This window comes from Penicillium psychrosexuale (genome assembly GCF_028828465.1).
Source record: "Penicillium psychrosexuale strain IBT 29551 chromosome Unknown utg000005l, whole genome shotgun sequence".
Lineage (NCBI taxonomy): Eukaryota > Fungi > Ascomycota > Eurotiomycetes > Eurotiales > Aspergillaceae > Penicillium > Penicillium psychrosexuale.
The window spans coordinates 781,834-801,085 of record NW_026643190.1 but is presented as its reverse complement, the minus strand read 5'-3'; the positions used below and the strand labels follow the sequence as shown (position 1 = coordinate 801,085).

General features: G+C 50.2%; 8 protein-coding genes across 8 annotated transcripts; 2 read left to right on the top strand and 6 right to left on the bottom strand.

Annotated features, from left to right (window-relative positions):
- Window positions 1-64: 64 nt before the first annotated feature.
- On the top strand, window positions 65-562 carry N7518_009249 (DNA-directed RNA polymerase I core subunit RPA12; the record flags this gene model as incomplete). Its single annotated transcript, XM_057190176.1, has 3 exons — window positions 65-179; window positions 247-478; window positions 544-562. 3 exons carry the CDS (start codon window positions 65-67, stop codon window positions 560-562), a joined length of 366 nt encoding a protein of 121 aa, XP_057037832.1.
- A 130-nt stretch (window positions 563-692) lies between these two features.
- Window positions 693-1,752, bottom strand: N7518_009248 (deoxyhypusine monooxygenase; the record flags this gene model as incomplete). Its single annotated transcript, XM_057190175.1, has 2 exons — window positions 693-1,215; window positions 1,283-1,752. The coding sequence occupies 2 exons, from the start codon at window positions 1,750-1,752 to the stop codon at window positions 693-695; spliced, it is 993 nt and encodes a 330-aa protein (XP_057037831.1).
- A 1,258-nt stretch (window positions 1,753-3,010) lies between these two features.
- Window positions 3,011-3,801, bottom strand: N7518_009247 (ETC complex I subunit; the record flags this gene model as incomplete). Its single annotated transcript, XM_057190174.1, has 2 exons — window positions 3,011-3,320; window positions 3,389-3,801. The coding sequence occupies 2 exons, from the start codon at window positions 3,799-3,801 to the stop codon at window positions 3,011-3,013; spliced, it is 723 nt and encodes a 240-aa protein (XP_057037830.1).
- Window positions 3,802-4,100: 299 nt separating this feature from the next.
- N7518_009246 (uncharacterized protein) lies at window positions 4,101-9,685 on the top strand (the record flags this gene model as incomplete). The annotated part of the gene is made up of 8 exons (XM_057190173.1): window positions 4,101-4,163; window positions 4,220-4,234; window positions 4,379-4,532; window positions 4,587-4,652; window positions 5,586-5,857; window positions 5,909-6,164; window positions 6,212-6,379; window positions 6,441-9,685. 8 exons carry the CDS (start codon window positions 4,101-4,103, stop codon window positions 9,683-9,685), a joined length of 4,239 nt encoding a protein of 1,412 aa, XP_057037829.1.
- A 1,117-nt stretch (window positions 9,686-10,802) lies between these two features.
- Window positions 10,803-12,722, bottom strand: N7518_009245 (NuA4 histone acetyltransferase complex catalytic subunit ESA1; the record flags this gene model as incomplete). The annotated part of the gene is made up of 6 exons (XM_057190172.1): window positions 10,803-10,961; window positions 11,032-12,215; window positions 12,274-12,308; window positions 12,371-12,435; window positions 12,526-12,553; window positions 12,640-12,722. The coding sequence occupies 6 exons, from the start codon at window positions 12,720-12,722 to the stop codon at window positions 10,803-10,805; spliced, it is 1,554 nt and encodes a 517-aa protein (XP_057037828.1).
- Window positions 12,723-13,155: 433 nt separating this feature from the next.
- N7518_009244 (mRNA guanylyltransferase) lies at window positions 13,156-14,394 on the bottom strand (the record flags this gene model as incomplete). The annotated part of the gene is made up of 1 exon (XM_057190171.1): window positions 13,156-14,394. The coding sequence occupies one exon, from the start codon at window positions 14,392-14,394 to the stop codon at window positions 13,156-13,158; it is 1,239 nt and encodes a 412-aa protein (XP_057037827.1).
- A 770-nt stretch (window positions 14,395-15,164) lies between these two features.
- On the bottom strand, window positions 15,165-16,583 carry N7518_009243 (deubiquitination module subunit SGF73; the record flags this gene model as incomplete). The annotated part of the gene is made up of 4 exons (XM_057190170.1): window positions 15,165-15,571; window positions 15,639-16,277; window positions 16,333-16,446; window positions 16,556-16,583. The coding sequence occupies 4 exons, from the start codon at window positions 16,581-16,583 to the stop codon at window positions 15,165-15,167; spliced, it is 1,188 nt and encodes a 395-aa protein (XP_057037826.1).
- Window positions 16,584-17,195: 612 nt separating this feature from the next.
- On the bottom strand, window positions 17,196-19,124 carry N7518_009242 (putative beta-ketoacyl synthase (Cem1); the record flags this gene model as incomplete). Its single annotated transcript, XM_057190169.1, has 7 exons — window positions 17,196-17,357; window positions 17,415-17,783; window positions 17,837-18,190; window positions 18,243-18,314; window positions 18,366-18,473; window positions 18,541-18,707; window positions 19,073-19,124. 7 exons carry the CDS (start codon window positions 19,122-19,124, stop codon window positions 17,196-17,198), a joined length of 1,284 nt encoding a protein of 427 aa, XP_057037825.1.
- Between the last annotated feature and the right edge of the window lie 128 nt (window positions 19,125-19,252).

Here is a 19,252-nt window from a genome sequence, read left to right as displayed (position 1 = left end):
ACTTTGCTTGCACCTTGATCTTCTGCAGTATCCAGATCGTGAAAATTACTTTACACTCCTCAACATGTCTGCCATTGGTTCGTTGATTTTCTGCACAGATTGTGGTAATCTCCTACGAGAATCTACCGGCAATGCAGATGCGATTCTACACTGTGATGTCTGCGGCACTCGGAATAAAGGTGCATGAATAGAACTCGTTATTCTTGCCAGGCTGCTAGATCAATCATTGCTGACCTCTATTTACAGACACAATCCCCCAAACAACCGTGTCCCAGTCCAAGCCCTCCGCATTCCCCTCCGCACTGAGAGCCAAACTATCGGCAGTCCAGGTCCTGTCAGCAGAGGATCGGAAGACTGAGGCTATCATCGACCGTACATGTAACGAATGTGGGAGGAAGCAGATGTTCTACACTACGGTACAACTGCGCAGTGCCGATGAAGGAAGTACCGTGTTCTACAGATGTGTCTGCGGATTCAAGTATGCCCACCCGCTTCGAAAGCATATATCTATGCATGCCCAACAAATACTAACTACTTCAACAGGGAAACTACCAACAATTAAACTTGGAGTAACGGATTGTACAAAAGATGTGGGGAAAGTCTATTTTTGGAGAAAGGCTGTATAACTAGCGGGACAAGAGTATTAAAATCACGACCGTCACGAGACAAACTTTTTCTTTGCAGGATCTCCATCATGCAGCAACAGGTGCAGCGCTATCCGGGATCAGCGCATATTGGGTTTCGCCATTCTTCTCAAATTCTGCCATGTCAAGAGCAACGATGACACTGTCCCTGACCACCTGATCAGGATCATTCAAAAATTTCTTCAAGGTCTCCTCCACACCCTCCTCCTCGCCCAGGCTGCCAAGGGCTTCCGCCGCTTCGTGTCGCACCATCCCTACTTCCGAAAGGTCACTCAGCGAGGCTGTGAGACTTGGGATCGAGGCAGGGTGGCAGAGTTGTCCGAACACAAAAGCAACCTCATGGCGGAAAAGAGCAGAGGGGTCCTTGAGGCCCTTAGCCAGCGCATTGACGGCGTCGACTGCTGTAGGAAGATCTGGTGGCGAGGCAAGGTCGCGCAGGCCGAACATCGCACGGTACCTTTGGAACAGAGGAAGCTTTGTGTCAAGCAGTGTCTTTTGCAGGTCGGGTATGCAGGGTTCGGCGCTGGCATCTAGAGGCATGGGTGGAGCAGGGTCGATAGACGTGAAATCACTGTAAATCAAAGATCTCAATGTCAGCATTTCTCTTCATGGTATATAATCTCCCGCGCAGATCGTACCTAGGCTTCAATTTCTCGGCCTTGCGCTCTTCTGAGTTCTCCCACAAGATTCGATCGACAGCAATGTCGCAAGTCTCCCGAATAATCTCTAGTTCATTCGTATCATCCCTCAATTTCTTGAGGATATCCAAGCTATCGGCGTATCCAAGAGCGCCCAGCGCTTCGGCAGCCTCGTGGCGACACATCGCATCCTCCTCGGTATCTTTCACCACATGCTGCAGGTATGCAACAGACTCGATGTTTTTGGTTTGGCCGAGGCAGTAAGCAAGTTCATGCTTGAGTAGCGCGGAGGGTGATGCGAAACCTGCGGCGATCGCTTCGATGGCGGGGAGAGTCTGGTCTGTGGTAGGCTGTAGGCAGGCCAGGTGCTTAAGGGAGAAAAGAGCGCGGAAGCGGCGAGCAAGCGGCTCAGATTCGGAGACCAGCACCTTGCGGAGAGTAGGAACGGTATTGTCTATTTCGAACCCCATTTTGAGGAGTGTAGTCAGAGGGGGAGTATAGAGGTGGAAAAGAAAAGTTGTTAATCTTTTTGATCTTATCAATTTTTAGAGTGGGGTGGCGGGGCCCATTCAGGCGCATGGATTTTGGATTTTTGCTCGTACGTTGTTGTTTTCAATGCTTCCGGTGTAAGCCCAAGACAAAATTGTTGATGGTCGCAGATTAGATTACCTAGGTACCCTTACAGCTCATAATCATGTATTAATGTAGGTTTAAGGGTGGAGTATGCGGGCTCTCGTAGGTGGGAGCGCTGATCTTAGGAGAGATATATAGTTCTTTTTTCTACTTGCTGTATGCTATACAAATGTTGTATGTTGTGCAAACGTCCCATATGTATATTTCAGTGTGATACTTGAGCTTTAAAAACAAGAAATGACCGAGAACCCAAATAGATATTCTCACCTGTTGTACACATATCGCGAGATATATAGACGTCCCAAACTTGTAGCCACACCTGTAATAGAAACTCGAATAGATTAGTTTGAAGCGCTATATAAGTCAAGCTAGCCTTTATTTTATAGGCTTTAGTATATTGTCCGTGTGCCCTCTGTTCATTTAGCAGGATACAGGAGAAAGCACGCCGGGATCCGAACACGGCTGTTTTGATAAATACCAGACAGTTGGAGCTACAAGCATTGACTAACAGACTTCCCTAGGCACCTTTCCAAGACGATAAAATGAAGACGAAAAAGAGTTAGCAAATTAATGATCTCAGACCCTCATACGCTCATCTCATTGTACAATACTGTTGACTGGGAATTTGTAGCTTGAGTGGAAGCCTTATATTATACATTGAGGACCCCATCTAGTTTTATACTCCGATGGACCTGAGATGTTGGCATCGAGATGGGGTTGGAGATGTCGTGTGATCGGTATAATGAGCATACCATTAGCAAAGAGGTCGTAATGTCGGTTAGTTACATTGAGACGAATACATTGATTTGAACCTGAGATTTTACAAAAGCGACACGAAAAGCGACACGAGGAATATACATGTGCAGACACTTCAAAAACCACTTCACAAAACGCATAAAAAAACAAGGTGTCAACACCGAAGTAGAATTCACATTGTTCCCTTCATTTTGCTCCTGGTAGTTGAATGGGAGTTGACCGGTAGTTCGTAGCCCTAACTCATGAGACCCTTTATATTATAATGCAATATTGAAGTGCTTGAAACTGAATTCGAGTGGTAAACTGGCAAATATGTACATAATACAGCGCGAAGTCAAATCATTTGGTCTTGATATGCCTGAGCTTCTTGGGCTCGTGAACGTAGTTGTTGGCATAGGACTTGGGCACGATACGGCGCTCGTTCGGTTCCTGAACAAAGTATTCGTATCCCTGCTTCTGGGCAAAAGCGATTGCATCTTCCTTCGACTTGAACTTCAGGTTGGTACCCTGCATGCCATCGGCAGACGACTGCCAGCCCATGAGCTGGTTCTCCCAACGGTAACCCCGCTGCAAGACATCCCAATCCATGCGCCAGTGATGCTGGTGCCAGGTACCTTGCTGTGTTGCGGCCTTGGTAGGGCGGTAGATCCTGTGGCAGTCATGGGTTAGTGTGTGGGAAGTGGATAGGTGATCAAGCTCTAAATTCGTATAACATACCGGACAGTGCGGGCCTGAAGGTCAGTGGGGGCTCCGGAGAGCACGGCCGCAGGGAGAGTTTTGCCGGGCTCACTGCCATCCATCACACGCTTGGGCACAGGGGAAAATTGCCTTAATTGAAGCCAGACAGTTAGTGAAAGGATCTGCGACGGAACCAAAGGGGAAATGTCGTACGAGGTACCGTGGTCAATCGTGGCCTCATAATCTAGCTTGTGATGGGTCATAGCCTCGGCGGGGGTCTCCTTGTTGATCAAGGAACTGTCCTTGAAAGGCGTGGTGGGAGCATCCGAGGTGCTGGTCTTCACAGAAGGAACGCCAATGGGGGCATTAGCGGAGATGAAACGAGCATTGACAGGCACAGCAAGTCGGCTGACCCGAAGGCTAGCAGCACCCCCGATTCTGAATAGTGACATTATGTCTTTTTGTATGCGGGGAATGGTCGTTGCCAGTGAGGTCCCTTCAGATCCCTTCAAGTGTGGTTTGGTTGCGAATGACAGGCAGGTCACGACACCACCGAATCGGGTTTAGCCGGGCTTGGCAAGCCGAACACCCGCAGGGCTCGGTTTGTTCCTCCTTCCTCCTCCATCAGCTTTCTTTGGTTCACTTGCGCCGCGAATCAATGTGAGTCCACGTCTCTACCACCCTGCAAATGCCCATTGACAGCCGCTCTATTTATTGCGCCCAATCTCTGACCCCCTTTAGCCTAGACAAGATGAGCTACATTGCCCGCCGAGGTCTCTCGACCTTGATCCCCCCCCAAGGTAAGAGCATCCCCGTTCATGACTATTTGTAGTCAATCGACTCTTTAAACGATACTAATTGTTCCTCCAGGTCGCCTCCCCTAACGTGAGTTACCCATACACTACCACATTCGACTTAGTGCATCTCTTCCACACCCGTCCCGCCCCGAAGCCGTTTTTCGTGAAACTCGCGATATGATCAAAATGCCGCCTTTCTTTCGCCTTCATAACTGACAAACTCTCAATCAAGGCTATCGGTGCCGCCCAGGATGCCGCCCGCATGGAGCGTGTTGTGACCTTCTACGCTGGCCTTCCCCGTGGCCCCGCCGCTGATGTTAAGCCTACCGGCCTCATCCGTCGCTACCAGGCCCGCTACTTCAACGGAAAGAACGCCTCCGGTCTTCGTACGTATTCGTCCATTAAAACCTTGTATTGATACGAGACTGATTTTCATGCAGCCTTTGTCCACGCTATTGCCGGTATCCTGATCATGGGTTACGGCATGGAATACTACTTCCACCTGCGTATGTGTTCCAGCTATTACTCTGCTTAAATATTCTCTATATCGCGGGGACATCACTGACTTGATTTCTTGACTAGGTCACCACAAGAACCACCCACACTGAGCTTTCTCTTTCCACCGAATAGGTGGAGGATTGATGTATATACTGGATCCTCTGTCCTAGTGCAAGGGAAAACCGTGGTTTTAGCGAGAACTTTAGAATCTCACTGTGTTTCAATATTCAGATTTACTATCCTTTGTTGTTTTGTAGTAGATTTGGAAGTATACATATTATGTAGAAGCTTGAGTGACGGGCTCTTTCCATAGTTTTTCATCACATACAAACTTCAACCGGATATCAGAAATTCTCACCATTTGCAAGCAACGACATCATCCATAAAACCCACCCTGTAAACCAAACGAAGCGTCAACAAAACTATGGCTTTGGAAGAGATCTGAAGGTGTGTGGGCAGACAGACCTCGCAACTTTCGTACGGGCCACGCTAAACCGAAAACAGCGACCCTCAGCTTCAACCCGAGCTGACTCTTGAATCTCGTATCATCCACCCTATCTTTGTATCATCAACCGTCCTTACGCATAATCCCTCCCCCTTTGCTCTAATCCCTTTCTGGGACCTCTTGGGCTGCGGACTTCCCAAGACAAACGCGCCTATCGATTCCGCGATCGTGCTCTCCACACCAAGCCTAACTTAACACGGGCTTTCTCATCATCCGAGAGAGTTGGCCAATACTACATCTGGTTGTGATATCCCATATATTCAGGGTGCAACCAGTCAAGGAACCAGTGCAACTGTGGCGATCCTTGGTATCTGACGATAGGTATGTCTCCTTAGAATCTGGCATGATTGATCTGCAGCTGCCTATTACGACCCTGATCTATCTCCCCGCTGTCAGGGCACTTGGCTTACATGTTCGCAATTATTGTATGGAATAGAATCGAGTATTGTTATGGCAGAGCAGAGCAACCGCGATGTGGTAGATCAGACCCTGTCGGGCGGCGAGCCTTCGCCTTCCGACGTTCCTGCGAGCACCAACGACAATTTATCTGCTGGAGGGGACGCAGAGAAGACCGAACATATCGCAATGACTACCGCTACATCGAACAACTCAAATTTGAAAGATCAGCAAAACCATGATAAAACGAACCCTCCTGATTCACAGGGAGGAAAAGCCGCCGGTGACAAGGATACTGGAAGCTCGACGACGGTGAGCTCGCTTCTGGATGCGCTCTATGAGAACTCGCTAATACGGGTGCAGGATACTTCTAAACAAGGCACCGGAGTTGTTGCGACTCGAGTTCTTGAACTTAATGGCCTAGCGTCGGCATCGGACGGCGGAGAGGATACAGCATCACAAGGTGGTTCGGAATCGGATGCCAGCCGATCAGACAGCAGGAATCCTACTCACAGTGGCTCAGTCAAAAAACCAGCGGGATTCAAGCCAGTTTCATTTGCCAAGTTTTCGGTCAACAAGGTTCCGGGGGCTCCAACACAACCTAAGGTGCCCGAGAAAGGTAACTTCTTTGTTAAACTGTCTCATAGTTGGCTCTAACGTGTTCAGCGCCGACCTCTACAACACCACTCGGCACCCCACAGCCAAGCTCCCGACCGCGCTTGGTTGCGAAGACTACACTCGGCATGCGCGATTCGTTCGCGAAGGCTGGAGCAGGCGGAGGCAAGCCTGGTGGATCAGGGCCTGATCCAAATCAAGTGTGGAATAAGAATAGACGTATGTATTGGTCATGCGATGCAGTGAAACCACTTGAAAACTAACATTGATATCCGTGTAGCTGTTGTGCCCGCTCCTCCGAAACACTTGACCGATGAAGAATTGAAACAACAATACGGAATTCATATGACTTCTCGTATCCAAGAAGATGGGGCTGTTACCTCCGAAGCAAAGTGGGCAGATATTGATGATGATGAAGACGATTGGGCGCCTGAGACGATTGAGTGGACAGACGGAACTAAGGTCAATCTCACTCAACCTCACACTGAACCCCCGCCGGCTCCCAGTCATCGGGAGCCTAAGGAGCTACCGCCTGCGGAACCAAGCATAGTAAAGGAGCCCATCAAGGTTGCGCCGAAGCCAGCTATATCAATGGGACCCCGTGCCATGGTACTCAAGGTTGGAGCGAACGCTGAACGGCAAGCGAGAACTGCGAGTGCTTCTTCCAACGGTACGAATGACAAAGTTCCATCTAGCTCTACAAGCCCAGCACCGCCATCCAAGTCTCCTTGGGCCGCTCTGCCTCCTGTCGAAAGAGTGTCCCCAGTCAATGGCCCGGTTCAGCCTCACCAACAGCGCATGCCCGTGAGATACCCCCAGAGAGATGACGGCCATCATGCCTCAATGGCAATCCCACCCAAGGAGATTGCAGCGGATGATTTCAACCGTGCATGGAAAGATCAGTCAGATTTGCCTCAGCTTTTCAATCCTCGATCTTCCCAGTATGAGCCGGTGGGTGAAACCAGGAGAGGAACTTGGCGTCATGACCAACACCCCCGTGCTCCTGCAGTTTTGCAGAGGCCACACGATCATCCGAGTGGACCGGCAGAGCCATCTGCCGCATTCCAGACGCACCGATCTAGTCATCAGGACGGTATGGGCTGGGGTGGTCGCCGTCGCACATCATCAAACGTGAGCGGAGGAAGCGGAGGATTTGGCCGTAGGATGTCAGCTGGCCGATTTGATGCCCCTCTAAGATACAATGATGCCCGAAGAGGTTCCCAAGTGAACGGTCTAGGTGATTCAGCAATTGTGGGTCACGAGCAGCACCATGACAAAGACGAAATTGCTCCGTCTGGTCCAAATGGTATAGCACGTCCAGCTGTTGATGTAGGTATGTCTCCTGTGGAAACACAGGCTGCGATTCCTCAAGTTCCGCAAGAACCTCAGGAGGACCCTGTTGCTCTACAACAGCGTATCATGAAGGAGAAACTTCTAGAGGCCAGGCAACGAAGAATTGAGCAGGAGGAGAAAGAGGAAGCGGCTAAAAAGGAGAGGATTAGGCAACGTCTCGCGGCGATGGGTCCGGCGCCAGAGAAAAAGACTCCAGAAACGCGCAACCCCCCATCTCTTCAACCTCAACTTCACCATCACTCTCACCCTCTTCATCCTACCCCCACCTCTTCTCAACTTCCTATTCAACCCATCCACTCTATTTCTTCACCTCCCAAACCACCTGTTCCAGAACCTAACCGGGAACCAAAACAGTATGGTATGATGAAAGTGCATCATCCAGACTCTGTCAAGAAACTCGTTGGTGCACATGACCGGAACTCAGAGCAAAAACATATCAACCGACGTGTCTCTTCACCCCACCAAGAAACCCATCGCGAATCTGCACCCGCATCTGCCTCCCACTTCAAAACCGAACCTCACTCACCCGTCCAGAGCAAGACATCTGATTCAAAGCTCGACGAGCACGGTACTCAGTGGCAAGGCAATTTAACTTCTACTTCGCCGTGGTCTCATCCAAATATCGCTGTCCCATCTACATCTGCGAAAAATCTATGGAAACCGTTTGGCAGTGACCGCACTCCAACTCTCGGTAACGGCATCTTTGATCAACCTCTGGGAACTTTCGCATCACGTGAAAATCCTCTAGGCCAACTCGGCTTGGATCCGTCAAATATGGCTTCCCCTCCCAAGTTCTCTGCTCCTAACGAGCCAACCGATTCTTTGCCATCACCGGAGGCACGTCACCCCTCATTTGAACCCCTCAATCCAATTGGACGCCCTAGTCCGATCGGACCACCGAGCACACGGAATACGAATACTCGTGCCATTAACGACTGGAATAACTTCCACGAGAACGCTTTGGAAAAGGAATCCGAGAACGCGAAGGAGTTCCTCAAGCGACTCAACGACAGACAGAAGGGAGTCCCAGCACCGCCACCCGCACCTGTGGTTTTTACTGAGACTTGGAAGAAGACCCGTGCCACTGAAGACGGGAGACGAGTCATCACCCGGGTCACCGAAAGGGTTATCAACAATGAAGAAGAGATTGCCAAGGCCAACGCGGCCACAAACCAGCAATCTAACCCTCTTACGAGTCTAGATACTCCTATGGATGGCCTCAACGTGTCTGACATTGGTGTTCGTCCAGCCGGCAATGTTTCCACCCGGAGTTCTCGATTCTTCCCCTCGGCATCTGAACAGTCGAAACGCCAGGTCGCCGAGAAGGAGCGCAGCAGTCCTTCGCCCCCTCCTCCTGAGGAAGTTAGCCACCCTGTATATTACGGAGACGCGAAGCGGCCCCATGTTAATCTCCCGGCCCCTAAGCCTCCCAAGCCCGTCGTCAAGCTTCCACCCAAGGCCATTGGTGTCCCGGCGCCCCCGCCAACATTTGCTTCTATGGCAGCTGCGCCACCGCGTCACACGGTGCCTCCTTCTTCCACTGCGCTGTCGTGGCAGGACAAGATCAACGGCCTCTTCGGGAAGACAACTCCTACTCAGAAGAAGAGTGTCTTAGCTGTGACATCAGCTACCAAGGAGCCTCTTCCCGTTCACGCTACTGCTGTTTCTGTCTCTATTCCTCAGACCAGGATTGGTCTCCAGGCTGGCGATGGCGATTTCGCCGTTCGACAAGTCAATGAACAGGATGAGATGTTTGAAGACCGCGAACCCGGCTCTTTGCCTGCCGTTCGTGTGCCGAATATGGCGCCCCAGAATTCTTGGAGCGCAACTCGTCCATCAGAGAGACCTCGTGGGAAGAACTTCAAGCCGGTGCAAGCGCAGAGCATTCAGGCATTCCTGGTTGGACACAATGATCGGGATAATCATGGTAATACTCGCGCATCGGTTTTCCTTCCAGGTGGCTCTGAACCCAAAGTCGTTCTCATCCAACGCAAGGCTGGATCGACCCGAGGCCGCAATATCAATACCAATGTCAGACCCCGCAAGGGAGTCAACAACAAGTCTGGGGAAGTGTCTGGTGGTGGCAACAAGAAGCCTCCCTCCAACACCATCCCACGACAGCAACCCCGTCAGCGGTCGGGCTGGAGCCCAGAACCCCCAACTTCTCATTAAGAAGTATCGGTCTTGCAAGCATATGGTTTATCTGAAAGCGTTTTCGGTATCTTCTCTCTGGTTCATTTATCTTGCCTGGCAGGCGAGAAATTGGGGTCATTCTCGCCCACTCCTAATCAACATTTGTTTCCGACTCTTGTTGCCATTGCCCACTTCGTTACTCGTTTCTGAAGTTGGGCCCACAATTCAGATCCTTCCTCTACCCCTTCACGCATTCGCGTTTCTCATGTACTTGTGATTTCCAGTTTCTCACCTATTGTGTCCCCTCCCCGGACCCATTCGGAATTGCGGCTTTTCTTTTGGCTTTTGATGTGTGGACGATCACCGTCTACAGATTCGACGCCCTGTTTGCGCGATCATTGCCCAAGTGGTGCATGCTTGTTCCGACCTAGCAGTATCACATTGCCGAGTATTCAGCCAAATCCGCACGGATACTTACCAAGAGAATTCCATTGTTACACAATTCCATGTTCTCTTTCTGTTGTAAACGTAATTTCGAGCTCTCAAGATAGACAAATAGGGTGAGCTAGGTAACCTCTTACCTTCTGCTAGGTAGTTTCGCTAGAATAAACCCCTACACCTTGTAGTTAGATAGCAAGATGGTTAGGTAAAGTTCGACTGGGAAGTTGAGGGTGAAAGTGAATGGACAACGCTGTCGCTTCCTCAATGGATTTGTTTGAGATTGTGGAAGTAGTAGATTGACGGTTTACACCAGGGTGGCTTTACTTGGCTCACATCTGAAGAGACAGAAAAGGTCTCTATCTACGACGATTTGATATGCTAAGTGATGAAAGAGTTTAATCAACAACAGGTTCAGAAGTATAAACAGAGGATAGTTAAAAATTTAAACAAATGATAGGTATCAACCGAGGAAAGCCCCTACAAGGCTCAAAATAAACGCCTTGTCCCTCGAATACGCCGCCCAGATCAACCTGAAGGTCAAAACAACCGAATCAACAGACATGGTGGCATTTGTGATGCGACAAGTCTGAAGATGACCATCGTTTCGACGTCCATAACGCCCACAAAACCAAGCCCGAACATCCATTAGATAACCACGCATATTAAAACAGGTCGCATGATATTGAACAAAACGAAAGTGAGCAGAGATCTCTCTTCACCAGTTCCAGGTCCGGCTGGAAGCAGCAAAGACAGGAGGCTTCCACTGGAGACGAGCAGGATCGATTTTGCGCGCGCCCTTGATCTCCTCCTTCTTGAGTCGCTTTTCGTGCTCCTCCACGACCTGGTCCGTGAGTACAATGACCCAATTACCCTTCTACAAAGAGAGTTAGTAAATCACATGGTATTGTATGTACTGCAGTGCAATACGTGGAAATCAGACTTACGTGGTATCGGAGCATGTTGAATACAACCAGAGTCTCGTGGACGTCCTTCTCAGTCATGGAAGTGAGTACCGCGAGCTCGTTCTCGCTTATAGCTTCTCGAGTCGGCTCGATCAGTAACTCCACTAGTGTCTCGCGCCAGTACTGTCGATAACCAAGTAGACCCAAATCACTGAGTGGCTTCTCGGGGGAGCCGAGCTTGCCTTCGCGCTTGCTGAGCTCGTAGCTGAATGAGATGAGCAGACGGCCGAAGCCGCGGCGTTGGTATTGCGGTAAAGTCATAATACACGCCAGATTATACCCCTCAGCAGAGTCCTTCTCCTTGGAGAAGTAGCCGACGAAATGGCAGCCGGTCTCGTCGCGAGTCGTCATGCAATAGAACAGGAATGGATCGACATCGTAGTAAAGCGTCTTGTGGTCGAGGAAGAGCTTGCTCAAGAGACACAGGTTTCGGCACCAGGTGCGCTGGCGACGGCCGTCGACTTCAAAGAAGGAGATATAGTCGTCGCGGTAAATCTCGTTACCAGGTGGGTGGGTCAAGGTGCATTTTGCGCGATGGCGCTCGAAAGCACGCTTGTTGTCGAAGTAGCTAAGGCAAAACTCGTCGATGTAGACTAGGTCGACGTCCGAGAAGGAATCCGGGTACGGTGAGAAGTACCACGGCTCGACGTCGTACTTGCCCATCTGGAGGCGGGTCAAGTTTCGCACGCGATGGATCTCCGTTGGGTTCTGTGTCATACTACCACCTGTGCGGAGTCGCTCGATTTCCTCCCCTCGTGTAATCACCTCGCCTGTGGTCGTTTGCACATGATCTTCTTTTACCGATTTGCTTTCCGCTGCAGCATCTGCCATCTCGAAGTCTTCTGACTCGGTAGCTTTGGGCGTGCCGGCTGTCGAAACAGCCTCAGATGGGAACATCGATGAGTCTCCAGGTGTTTCGACACCGAGGTTTTCTTTGCCTCCAGCCTTCGAGGGCCGTGACAACTTGCCAACGTTCGCATTATTGCCGCCCAAGATATCGGGTGTTTGTGACATATCACGGCTTTCAGCCCGAGCACGCTTATTCGCGTTCACATTCTTGCTAGGCGCCGCTTTGCTGGCAGCAGCGGTCTTCTTTTTATCAGCCTTGTCTGGCTGGGGCCATTCAACTTCTTGGGAGAGATCGATACGAGAAGACGCAACCCATTCTGGAAAAGGAGTCAGAGACAAGTCCAAATGAATGCATTTGCGGAAGTGGGAACTTACCATCAAGACGTTTGTTGAAATCGACATAGTGTACGCTGGGATCTATATCAGCACCAAATAAAAAAAACAGACATGATATGAAGTGAGGCAAACATACTAAAAGGAAGGGCCATCCTTCCGCTGTCTGATTGATAGAATTTCAGCTTTGCGCAGTTCTCCATCCTACACAGAATAGTCAGTATCAAAGCCCATGCTGATTGATAATCACATGATATGGCCACAAAAATCTGCGACCACAAGGCCAAAACGAACCTTCTGCACCATGGCCTTCACACCGATTCTATGAAGCCAGTTAGCACTTGCGACCGATGAAAGTCGACCTAAAAAGCCCGAGGCTAATTATTCCAGATATAAAAAGCGACATACCTGATGGTGTTGAGTGTGGCGAACCCTCTGTCAACGGGGTCGGGCGTCCCCGTCGTCTCCCCGTGGGAATCTCGGACGCCCATATTGTCGGACTGGTAGTTAGGATTGAAGCAATATCAGAGATGGGAATGATGGAATCGAGCAGATACTGTGGTCATTTGGTGATGGGGAAATGATGCGGGAAAGGGAGCAAACTGGGAGATTGTTATGTAAGCTGTTCCGCATCGGGGTCGTCCCGAGTCTATACAGGACCTCATTCAGCTGAAGATTTAAAGAGTACAACTATATTACAAGAGGGGGAGGGAAATCTTTTCATTTCTTGAACCATCCCAAATGATAATGCCATAAACACCGTCTCCTGTTTGCGGGATTTGCATTCCCTTCCATGTTGTCATGATCTTGTAGATAAAATGCAAAGTCCAAACCAACGCCAAGCGCCTTGCAATGAACCAAAGATGAAGAGCAGCCGAGAAAGAAGCCACATACTCAGCCTAAAGACTATATACGTCTTTCCTATCACCCCTCAAATTTCCGCTTGACACCATTCGCGGACGGTGGCATAGCTTGGGCTCTCCGTTTTTTGTCCTCACCCGCGGCAGCCATGTTGTGCTGGCGCTGCTTCCAAGCTGTTTTGATGAGGGGAGCAAGGCGGATGAGATCCTCTTCAGTGACGCGGTCCTCGATACTTTCAAGAACCTTTTCAACAGTGGAGATGTGGTTCGCATCGTTCTTGTCATCACGAAGACGATGGAAGCGCCAGCGTCCTTCCATATCTTTGGCGCACTCAACAATAGTGTCATCAAGAGGAATGCCCATATCTTTGAGATCTTCCCATTCCTTCGGCTCGAGGAACATCTCTCCAAAGTGACGGTACTCGCCAGCATTGAGCATGACGAACAGGTGGCAGGTTGGGATAGCGTCGTAGTCCACGTAGGGCTGGGTGATACCATCAGCCTCATCCTCGGTATCTGGCTCGAGTGTCGGAAACTCGAGGCGCATACGGAAATCAACAGTATTCTCCTGGGGTGGCTTCCATTTGAGGATGTGCTCGTCGGTGCCGATGCGGTACGGCGTACTGCGGCAAGTAAAGATGAGACCATCGTTACCGTGAATGCGCTTGACCTTGGGAATGATTTCGCGGAACATCATCTCAAGGCCGTAACTAAATTGTGTGGATTTATCCTCGACTGCGAAAGGGCGGTGGTTCTTCTCCTCCGGGAATTTGCGATACATGGCATTGTATGGCCTGAGCACCTTTTCCTTGAAGTACGCTAGACGCTTGTCCAAGGTACGGTGCATCAAGCTTTGCCCGTCCAGCACCAGGCAGTCGAAGACCAGATATTTTAGCTGGGTGGTTCCATCCTCGTAGGTGTCGTTGACAAGCTCGCCGTCAACCAGGGTGTCGACGTGGTATCCCTGGAAACTTTCGTCGTTCGGCAAGGGGAAGTGCAGGCCGGGTACGTAGCGGTAGTCGTTCTTGCGATCAATCAGGTAATGAATCTCGGGCATATCGGAGTCGGGATCTCCGCGCGCAAAATACATCAGGCAGCGGATACCGTCGGTCTTTTCGCAGACAAAGTAGTCCTCCCGCTGTAGCTCGACGAGGTGCCGCGACGAGAAGCTGACCGGTTGTGCGCCAGGGAAGTTGAGGTTGTTGCGCCCGAGGAGTTTGGCGACTTCGCGGCGAAACTGATCAGCTAGGTCATGGTCGGCTTTGATGCCAATCGCGTCTAGATCGGGGACAGCGTGGCTCATTGTGAAGGGTTGAAGGTTCAGAGGGACGGGGTTTATGGTGTAAGAAGCTCAAGGATGAGTCTGATAGTCCTAGATTTCCAGAGTTGAGAGGGGGGTCGAGCTGCAATCAATAAAACTCGGAAAGCTTGATAGCAAATGCGCAGGGCGCTCGCCCGCAATCGCGACAATATAAACCAGACGCTTTTCAGCTGCAGGTGGCTTTGAAAATAACGAATAAAGAGGATCGCCCAAGGGTCATAGTATGGCTCGCTTTGCTCATGCTGTCAGGTTTCAAAGACAATGGATGACCGGCGAACGGAATGAGATGGATGTCCTTATGCCTCAGGCACACCTCACGTAATCTGAATAGCTTCACGCCCTGGGTTATTAGTGCATAGCGCATTCATTGGGATGTCCTACATGGCTACAGATGGCATTTATGCTTACAGATTTATTAGACAGAGCTCAATGAGGTGGAAAGTATTCAATCGCAACTACTTTCGAAACTTGAATGTACATATCACGCCAGTCGGGGTATCATATCGTCACCTTTCAAAGCAGACAGAACCAGCCTGTACCCATGGCCTATCCAGGGAAATCGAAGAACTAAAAAGATGCAAAGAAATCAAAGAAGAATGGTACGGTCAGTAGTCCTCCAGCACCCATGAACGCCAGCATCCAGTATACAGTACACACCGTAAAAGCTCAACCCTTTTCAAACCTCAACCGCAAACAAAAACAGAGTCGTCATAAATCATCGCCTGATATGCGCAAGTTGACTGACAAGTCAATCAAGAGGCTGAAGTGACCGGGGTTTTGCGGCTACCTGGAACAGCAGATCTTTTGCTTCCATCCATTCCACTAGCAGAGATATCAGGCTCCCCAATGGCGTCAACAGATGAGGATGATTCCAAATCGGTCGCGACAGTCGAGAAAAGAATACCACCGAAAAGAGGTTGGCTCTCCTCGTTGGAGAAAAGCCCACCGCCGTTTCGAACTCCCATGGCATGCGACATCTGCTCCTTGATGCGGACATATCGATACTTCGACTTGGTGGTGATGACAGGGTGGCGCACAAGGGGCTGGGGCGCAGAACGGGCAATGGCGGCCATGACAGCGTCTCTTTCTTCATCTGAGTCAATAGGGCCGGTGTTCTCGATATCTTCCTGTAGAGGAGCGTTGGCATCGATAGCAGCCTCTGTGGTTTGAATGGGTTAGTCATCTCGTGATCTATAGGAGCATAAACAAGATAATAGCAAACTTACTCTGCTGGCGAGCCTGGTTCTTCTTCTGATACTGCTGGAGAAGCATATCATACGGCAGTGTCCGGCCAGGAACCGAACGCTTGGCACCCATTGAATGGCTCTTGCAGGTCAAGGAACGAGCGCACTGCGCGCCGTTGGGAAGAGTGACACCGCATTGTTTCTCGACATCGACAGGGCCCTTCGGTTTCGCCGTCTTTTGCTTGACCTCGTCCTTCTTCTTCTTTTTCTTTGACTCCCTGCCGTCCTCTTCATCGGCCTTGCGCTTCTTGCCCTTCTTGTTGCCGTCCTCGGTACCCTTGGCAGCGCTCTTTTTGGCGCTCTTCTGACCCATGTTAGGGTTTTCTCCGTCGGCCTTGTCGGCACCGTCATCGTCTCTATCGTCACCGGCCTTCAGGCGATTGGCCGCGTCGCGGGCTTCCTTCTTCTTGCGCGCCTTCTCCTGCTTGGCCTTCAAGCAGCCGCGGACATGATCAGCTGCGGTTTGCTTGAGAGTGGGCCGTTTGCAATGCTTGCAGATTACGGTCTCGAGGAGGTCATCTTCACGCGGCTTGCCGGTCGGGAACACGGAAACGACTTTGCTGTCGAGGGAGGGAATGGGAGAGGCGGTAGGGGAGGTATCGATGGGGCCATCTTTGGCTTCTGTTAGTTTGTTAGTATCATTAATTCCTGTGAAAGCATGTTCGGGGAGCTTTACCATCTGCCTTCTTCTTGGTAGACGCCTTGGACGTCTTCTTCACCTTGATCTTGCCGGGTTTAGTATCCTTGTCTGTGAAAGTGTACCCGGACGCATCAACAAGACTTCCCCGTCCTGTCAAAAAATATAGAATTAGCTCAGATCATTTGTAGATCGATGCGCCGAGCTTGATCTCGAAGTATCCTAGATGTTTTGCGCTTGACAGGAACTAGGTATTGCTTACCTTGACCGGGGTCACCATTGTTCGCCATGGTGAGCGCAAACTGAGAGAGTACCGAGAGACAGAACGCTTTCTTGTCACTCGGAAAGCCTTTGAAATGGCGTGGGGGTGTTTATAAAGGAATGAGTTCAGTCGCCGGAGTCAAGGTCGGGCTGGGCTCCGCGTTAGGATCAGTCACGTGCCATCTGTTGATCTATTGAATAGGCACTTTGGCTTCTATTGTGCCTTGCGCGTAACATTTAATTTTATTGTTGAGAATAGCTAATGGTAGATTGATGTTCTTTCAAGCAATCTCTTGATATAGTATATTGTTGGTCAATCAGATCAACCAGGCAGCGGCTCTTTTTATGTGGTAGGCAAATCAATCAGCACCAGCACCTGCCAAGCTTATAATAAGAGAGTTATAATTCGGTAGTATTCAGCACGTTAAGTATCGCATATATAATTAAATGATGCGCCGCCCTAAGAAAGAGTAAAGATTTTATCTTTGTAGGGTTCAAGATTAATGGTTAACCGACCAGCTAGCATAGAATAATAGTCAAGTCAAAGGTAGCATACTAGTCGCCCGTACTTCTGGCTCTAAAAACACATTGTCGTACTGAAACAAATAATCATACAATATCATACATGTTAGAAACAAAGATCATGAATAATGTGCAAAGCAAAGGCTACTGTTGGTGCCACCAAAGCCAAAGCTATTTGTCAAGGCAACATCGATCTGCCGTGACTGGGGATCTTTCGGCGCATAGTTGCAATCAAACCCATCAGCCAAGCGATCTAGATTGATAGTAGGTGGCATGGTATTCTGTTCCTTGTTAGCAAGACTCTAGCACAGTATGTATAGTGCACAGCCGCAACTCACCTCATGGATTGCAAGTACACTGATCAAAGCTTCTATAGCACCAGCACCACCAAGCAGATGACCGAGGGCACCCTTTGTGCTGCTGACGTTCACATAAGCAGCCTTATCTTTACCATCAGGGCCAAGCAGAAGGGCCTTGATAGCAGCGTTCTCAGCAGCGTCGCCGACAATGGTCGAAGTTGCATGTGCATTGACATAGTCAACTGCAGCAGGGCGTAACTGGGCTTGCTTAAGCGCCTTTTTCATAGCCATAAACGCGCCTTCGCCATTTTCCTTAGGCGAGGTCATATGATGTGCGTCGCTGGAGCAGCCATACCCTTTGAGTTCTGCATAGATCCGCGCCCCTCTTGCCAGGGCATGTTCTAGCTCCTATATTTTAGGCGTCAGTATCAGGTTGTAGTATGCGTATAGGCAGGACATACCTCCAGAACCATCACAGCTGCACCTTCGCCGACTACAAAGCCTGCACGGTCGGCATCGAACGGCCGTGACGCCTTCTCTGGAGTGTCGTTGAACCCCGTCGATAGACTTCTTGCACGCGCAAAGCCGCCAATGGCCAAAGGATGGATACAGGACTCGGCACCACCAGCGACCATCACATCGGCATCACCGAAGGCGATGAACCGAGCTGCATCGCCAATAGAATGGGCACCAGTTGTGCAAGCTGTTGTTGCGGAATGGCTCGGGCCCATGAACCCGTACTTCATAGAGATATGCCCAGCGCCAAGGTTGATCAGCAGCTTCGGCACGAACAGCGGATTGACCTTTTTGTAGCCCTGTGCAATAGGTTAGCTGTATGTTCCTAGATCTTATACGATATAAACTTACGCCCTTGTCGTAGGCAATAACTGTGTTGTAGATTTCATCAAAGTTCCCAATGCCTGATCCTAGGCAGACTCCCTATCAAAACGGTTAGTATAGCCGTCAAGCATCACATATTCCCACACATACTGTGGCTTCTCTCTGCTCAAAGAGCTCGGGCTTCCAGTCCGCATCTTGAAGCGCCTCTTCCGTCGCCGCCATGGCATACTGTGCAAACTTGGCCATCTTCCGCTCATCCTGTTCATCCCAAAGTATCAGCATTACAAATAAACCACAAACCACAAAGTGAAGACAGTTGACTTACACCCCGACTCAACCATTCCGAGGCAGTCCACCCCCCATTCTCACGACTGCCCTGTGGCACAACGGCCGCAACCTGACAGGGCTGCTCAGCGAAGCGCTCATCACGATCTTTCACATTAACAACGCCGCAATGGCCATCTAGCAAGCGCTTCCATGTACGCCGAATCCCTGCAGCCAAGCACGGTGTTAGTCACAGTAGCATTCACATGTGAAGCCCAGTATGTATACGGCGGGTAATGTCTCTTATCTTCCCGGTCCGCATTCCCCTCATTGGCTGTCACGACCTTCCCCTTCCGGAGTGGGAAGTGGAGAACGAAGAAGCTCGAGAGCTCGGAGTCCGGGGATATCGGATAGAGCTCCCGGACAATTAGAGATGGATAGAGTGTGCTGGCATTGTCTTGCTGACAGATAATTGCCGAATCCGAATTGTGTAATCGCGTGCATTATACCCGATCACATGCACAGGTGAGCTCCAAGGACGACCTCGAAGCTATCGATGCCAAAACAACAAAACAAAAAAAGAAGCAACTCACCTACACCTAGCGGTGTCACCGCCCCAAGACCGGTTACAACGACTCGCCGCATTGCATCGTTAATAACTTTTGTATAAAAGCTATCGGAGGAGTTGTCAAAAGAAAGAAAACCGAAAAGCGGGCCACAGCCAAGAAGGGAAAGTCTTCACGATCGGGATAACCCTATCTGTTCGTCTTTCC